Below are 6,462 nucleotides of genomic sequence, written 5' to 3' on the forward strand. Positions count from 1 at the left end.
ATCCAAACCATTACTACATCTATTTAAAAAAAACAACGCTGAGGCTCCAAGAAACCGCTACTGTATATAATAACCTCTTAGATGTGAATCTTCTTGGGTCGTACCTTATTTCAAAAGAATCTAGTTGAGTGGTTTGCCACACTGGGAGAAGACAGAAAGGGGAGGTCCAGGAAAGGTGTACTTGATGCCTCTAATAACTCACTCTGCAAAATGATTATTGAAGAGGTCTTTTGTTTTTTAAGGATTCGCTTTGTAAGCTAATAAAAGGTTAGTGCTACTAACGGGACAGGAAAGCGAAGGGTGTAATTACAGAGTAGGAGCCACTGGAAGCCACTTAAGTCTGAAGACCCTAATCCTGGTGCTGTCCCAGTGACCATGTCTCTGGGCCTTGAATAAGGGGCATTTCTTACCGCCTCAAAGAACATCTTCAGGAAGTTGATCTCATCCATCAGGGCATCGACCTTGGCTTCTAGCTCCACCTTGCTCATGTAGGCGGCATCCACGTCCTAGACAAACGGATGGTTGGCACTGCATCCAATTTCCACCCTGACTTAAATGAGTGACACCTTAAGAGAGCACAGCCACAGGCAACAGGTTCTCGTCTACCCACGTACCTTCTTCAGCATCACGAACTCATTCTCAGCGGTGGTCCGCTTATTGATTTCATCTTCATACCTGGGGGTAAAAGGAACAGGAAGGTGCTTATCAGAAGGTGAGGGGCAAGTGAGGCCTGGGGTCTTTATCTCGCATAAAGTCAACCGTGAGCCTCTTTTCCACTGGAAAAGGGCTTCTCACATCACAGAGGCAGAGAGGGAGGGGGTACTGGTAGTGTGAGCCGCTGGGCAAGGCGCTTACCCATTAGAATGCTCTTTTCTCTTTAACTGCCCCCCCGATAATCATTCCATTATAGCTATAACACCTGCATGTAAACCAGGAGGCTTCAAGAATATTCCTGTAGAAAAGCTGTGATATTTCTCCCCAGTTCCACATCTAGTCAATTTCTCTAATGCTTTTGTTTCCAGCTTTCAAAGTCTTTAAACAAACAGAAAAAATCTAGCAGCCCAGCTGCTGGTTCATAAGGACTAAAAAAATTATTTGAGCCATCAAGCTGGGTTATGTCATCGGTTCCTGCTTTGGGTGGAATCTACCAAGAAGCCCGTGCTGTGTACTTTGAGTGCACTGGGGAGAAAAGACCCCAAAAGGGTTACATTGCTGCTCTTTCACCGGCTGGTACCAAGGGCGTCGAGCTTAGTGCTGTGGCTGGTTGCTAAGTGCCTTGCAAAGGGGCTGAGCTTGGGGCTGGAACTTTCTAAACATGGACCTGGATTTGATTTCAGTACGTTGGGTGTCCCTAGAAAGCATAAGCGTCTAGCCCGTGGGGAAGATATAAGCAGTAGTCTGATTATGAAGTACATGTGCTGCCAAGAAGATATCACCCACCCCTATCGCCACTCCACCACGACTCACTTGTTCTTGAAGTCCTCTACCAGGTCCTGCATATTCCTTAGCTCCGAGTCCAGGCGGCCTCTCTCGCCGAGGACACTGTCCAGCTGTCTCCTGAGGTTGTTGATGTACTGCTCGAACAAAGGCTCCAGGTTCTGCCTCACGGTCTTGGTGCCCTGCTCCTGCAGCAGGGTCCACTTGGTGTCCAGGACCTTGTTCTGCTGCTCCAGGAACCGCACCTGGAGGGGACAGAGTTTGAAGATGAAAAAACCTGAATTTCATGTTTCAGTCATTAATCACCAGTGTTTTCTTCCTCCAATTTCATGCTGTCCCCTGAAACCTTTCCCAGGTGCACTGCCTTTCCCTGGGTCCCGGGAGGGGATATCCAGAGTGAAGCGCCTAATCTCACTCTTCTGGGGAGACAGGGCACTTATCCAGGACACAGACAGCACTGGGCGTGGCTGGGCAGAGGGTAGCCCAGGGCAGTGGCGGCTGCGAAGGCACCCAGGCTACAGCTTGAGAAAGTCGTCTACCTTTCTCTGCAATCAGCCCTGTGACATGAAGCACAGAATTCATCTCGTTGCCCAACAGTAATCAAGCAGCCCTTCTGGAGCAATCTCTGAAGCAGAACAACTAAGACCCTCTCTTCCAAGCTGTCAGTCTAATTAAGAAAGTAGGCCATAAATCTGGGTCATGGAAACAAACAAAACATGTAACTGCAAACTATGAAGCTAGTTGCACAAAGTCAGAAAATCTCCCTCTTCCTACTTCCTTTGCATTTACTCCACACTCCTAGTGGTTCCTCACAAAGGAGCTTGTCTCACCTTGTCGATGAAGGAGGCGAACTTGTTGTTGAGGGTCTTGATCTGCTCCCGCTCCTCGGTCCGCACCCGCTGGATGACGGGGTCGATTTGCAGGTTGAGGGGAGTCAGGAGACTCTGGTTGACAGTGACCTCTTGGATGCCTCCAGGGGGACAGACAGGGAAGCCAGGGCCACCAAAGCCACCTCCAAAGCCAGGACCTCCACCGAGCCCAAAGCCAACACCGCCACCGCTCCCAAAGCCAACACCGCCACCACTCCCAAAGCCACCACCAGCTCCACCGCCTAAACCAAATCCAATCCCGGCTCCACTTCCAAAGCCAAAGCCACCTCCAGCACCAGCACCAAATCGGTTCCTGAAGCCACCACCGCCACCACCAGCGCTGATGGAGATCCTCTTGGAGCCTCCCAGGTTGTAGAGGCTTCGGCTACCATAGCCGCCTGCTCCACCAGCCCCGCCAAGGCTGATCCGGCCAAAGCTGCCACCACCACCCCCGGACCGGGACATGGAGGTGAAACTGGTGCGGGAGACAGATGGAGTGATGGCGGAGGCGGCGCTGAAGCTACGGCTGCCCCCACTCCGAAAAGACACACTCGACTGGCGCGACATGATGGCTTGTTCCTGGTGGAGGAAGAGTAGCAGACACTAGGGGTTGGAGGTGCTGGAGAGAACAGAGCTCAGCAGGACGCAGTAGGTGGCTATTACCCAGGAAGGCAATCCCCCTTTTATCCTCTAGAACAGGGATGGGAGGGAGAATTGTAGAGCTGTGAATGATTAAGTGGGTTGGGCATGCCTGGGGGGCAGCTGTGAGCTCACAATCACACCTGCACAGTGGTGTGGGGCGCACACGCTTTCTTCCTGGCAGGCTCTGCTTAGTTAGGAATAACCTTGCCTTGCAGCATTGGTGTCTTGGCAGCAAGTCGGCCACGCTGCCTGCAAGTCTCACTTCCCCATGGGGGCCCAGGGCTGTAAGCAGCCCAAGAAGGATTCCAGGAAGCAAGGGGGACATTTGGCCAATGTCCCGAGGGATCCTTATAGGACCAGGGATATTAACAACCATCCCAGCAAGGTGTATACTGTCCAGGAGTGGGGGACAAGGCAAGTCCCCACTGGCAGTGATCTGCCCTCTCACTTCCTAGACAGGAGGTTGCTACACGGATTTTCAGCACTTGGAAGGCAAATGTGGCCTGATATCTCAGCTATGTGCCAAAAGGGAAAATAGACTGTCCTTTACTGCAGTATTTCCTTTCATGGGGGAAGCACAGTTATCCCCCAGCCCAGGGGAAGTTTCTCCTGCAAGGTTCAGGCCAGGAAGTCTCCTTAAACTCCAGAGACAGAGAAAGTGGGGACACCCTCTGCACCTAGTGTATGCCGCTTTGCTCTCTTCAGAGCCAGGCCTATTCCTCCACAGCTCCTCCTAATTCAGCATTTTCCCTTGCACTTCTGCCTGGGCAGGACCCTGTGGGGCTGAGCAAACCCCAGAGATCCCTCACAAAAGTCCTGAGACTCAGCCTGCCAGTTACGTCTCTTTTCAGGGGGAGCTGCTTTCCCAGCTCCCCGGCCCCCCAGGTGTGTCCCAGCAAGCCCTCGGTTATTCCACTAGGCAAGAAATGAGTCATTGTATCTGTTGATACAGGCTGAGGGCCGCCACAAACACATACCTGCAGGAGCTTCTAATCTCATCAGGAACGTGTTGAGAATCTGCCGGCCTGTTATAACGGAGAACCGACCCGCTCTAAGCAGCGGGAACTGCTGTGCTTTCTCTGGGCTCCAGCCCAAAGTCTCCTTTAGGGCCAGGGGAATGGAAAATGGAATTCTAGGTCTACAGATTGTCCTGCCAGCGAGACTAGACAGAGCAGATTTGGAGGACCAGGCAGCTGGCATAACAATCTGCCCCAGTTCCTTTAGGAAAGACCCCCAAAGAACCCTCTGCAAAGCTTGTCCAGGTGGAGGAGAGGGGGTCTGGTCAGGCTTTAGCACGTGTCAATCCTAAATCACACTGTCTCTTTTTGGCTGCAAATCTGAGTGGAGCCACCTTTCTTCCTCCCCCAAACAGAAGCAGGACCCTCAGGCAGCATTAGGACCCTCAAGAGATATGGGGGGCCCCCTGGCTGGAGCTGGAAGTAGTGGGGTGGAGATGGCTTTGAAGCCTCGGGGCTACGTTCTCAGAGTAAAGGAGTGAGGACACAGCTTGAGCTCTGGGATCTCTAGTCAGAGCCTGTCCTTGGCCACAAGGAAGCTGCGGCTGTGGGAAAATGACTGAGCTGCTGGGGCTCAACCAAAATGAGATTGCTCACCAGAGACTGTGATGCGAAAGCAGTGGACAGGTAAATCCAGACAGACAGATCGATGGCCAGAGCTGGTGTTACAGGTCTTAGGCAATGAAGTTTGGGTTGCCTCCCTGTCTGGAAAATTCCGGAGATTCTCAGAGATGGAATGTACTGACTTCATGAAGTTCACACTTTTTTTACCTCTCAGGGAACAGATGTGTCTTGGGAGCCCTGAGACATATTGGGGGCCCCTTAGCCCCTGACAGTTCTCAGCTTGAAGCAGGTGTCTGAGGACTCCTAGCACGAGTTCTCTCTCTGCACTGGAAGCTCACCATCAGGGTAGGTCCCCTCCAGCACAGGTCCTGGGTATAATCCCCACTGTCCCCGGGGAAGCTCCACCCCTCCTGAGATACTGGGACATTCTTTCTCCCCATGCCCCCTCCTCCCAGCTGTGGACTCGGTGGAACAGGAATACATTCTGGCCGGTCTGAGAATCTCTCGAGTGTGCCAAGCTCAGATTTAGATGCCAGGGACCAAAGTTGTGTGGGTAGGCAAGTCACTGTGGCAGGGAATATTTGGATACCTGACATGGAGGAAAAGCGGCACTTTTCTGTTTAGCTTTGTGGGAACCTTCCACCCAGCAACCTTTCCCAGAGTGCCAGTCCCGGACAGCTATAAACAACGGAGTTGCTCCTCTAGGGGAGCCAGGCACAGCCCCACTGCTGTGTGGGAGAGTCCCACCCCAGCCTGGAATTGCACTGTGGCGGGAAGAGAGGGATTACACAGAGCTCACTGAGGGAGTTACCAAGACTTGGCAGAACACGTTACTCATTTTGCCAGGCACTGTTTTTCCCATCAGCAAAAGACGAGTGCAGGGCTCACGAGTGAGCTGCAATGGCTGGCCCTGCTGGTCTTCCTGGCAGAGAGGGGACAGGGACGAGTGCTCTGGCCTTTCTCACAGAGGAGTGCAGGGACAGAGACTATGGGCAGTGTCAGAGACACACCTTCCAGTCCAGGCAAGGAGCAGACTGTTCCAGGTGTCCATGAAGCAAGGATTAGGCAAATCCTGCAGTACCGGCCCAGGGCTCCCTCCTCGGGGCCCCCACCACAATTTGTATGCCTTTAATAGAAGAGATGTGCAATACAAGAATTCAAGGCGTGTTTAATAGAAGATGTTTCGCACGTGTCCTCTAGGTCTCAGATAGTACCACTCCCCAAGGTTAGGGAACAAATCTGACTCACCGCACACTCAACCCAGCCTTGTACACTGGAGGTGCTCAGCAATCACTTTTGAGTGGAACTGACAGAAAGTAGATCGTCTCCCTCACTGTTTCCCCAGATGTGAGGGGAAGGAGTGTGTGAGATCCTCCCCCGCCCCATGCTGTTCTGCTTCTATCTCTGTGTCCATGTCCAGAGGGCAGGTCGCTTGTCCCCTTCAGCCTGGGCACCCTGAGGACAGATTTCATGTCTCTTCATTCCTTGGACTTCCCTCTATTCCTCTCTCCTACCCCTTGCCCTGAGAGACTCTGCATTTGAGCCCACAAGGTGCCCCCATGTCTCGGCCCAGCCACCACGTCCCCCTCTAGGAGAAAAAGAAAACTTCAGTGTCTTCCTCTTTGCAAACCTTCTACCCCATGCGTGTTCAGCACAAAAAGTGGGGAGCCATAGCTGAGTCACGACTCACCTATGGACTGGGCAATGGTTGGCAGCCCTATCTGTGTTCCCGGAGCCAGGTTCAGCAGGATGGGGAAGGGCAGGTGGAGCTGCACGTGCCCCAGCGACTCTTTACAAAGGCTTTACCTCTGGGAGGAGTTGAGAGAGAATTCTTCTGCCTCCAACAAAGCCAGCAGAAATTCTGCCCACACCCCAGCTCTGGGTCTCAGCTTTGATCTCAGCTGGATTCTCAGGATGGCAGGGCAGAGAGGAAA

The 6,462-nt window shown here is 52.7% G+C and overlaps 1 protein-coding gene across 1 annotated transcript in view; it reads right to left on the reverse strand.

Moving 5' to 3' along the window:
• Positions 1-2,978, reverse strand: part of LOC117029217 (keratin, type II cytoskeletal 6A) — a 36,285-nt gene extending 33,307 nt beyond the window's left edge. The window contains exons 1-4 of the mRNA XM_033118320.1: positions 2,268-2,978; positions 1,468-1,682; positions 615-675; positions 411-506 (exon numbers count right to left, since the gene is read on the reverse strand). Coding sequence (XP_032974211.1) covers positions 411-506; positions 615-675; positions 1,468-1,682; positions 2,268-2,873 — 978 coding nt within the window. The 5' untranslated portion in view covers positions 2,874-2,978. The remainder of the gene's footprint in view (positions 1-410; positions 507-614; positions 676-1,467; positions 1,683-2,267) is intronic.
• Between the last annotated feature and the right edge of the window lie 3,484 nt (positions 2,979-6,462).

This window comes from Rhinolophus ferrumequinum, chromosome 10, assembly GCF_004115265.2.
Source record: "Rhinolophus ferrumequinum isolate MPI-CBG mRhiFer1 chromosome 10, mRhiFer1_v1.p, whole genome shotgun sequence".
Taxonomy (NCBI): Eukaryota; Metazoa; Chordata; class Mammalia; order Chiroptera; family Rhinolophidae; genus Rhinolophus; species Rhinolophus ferrumequinum.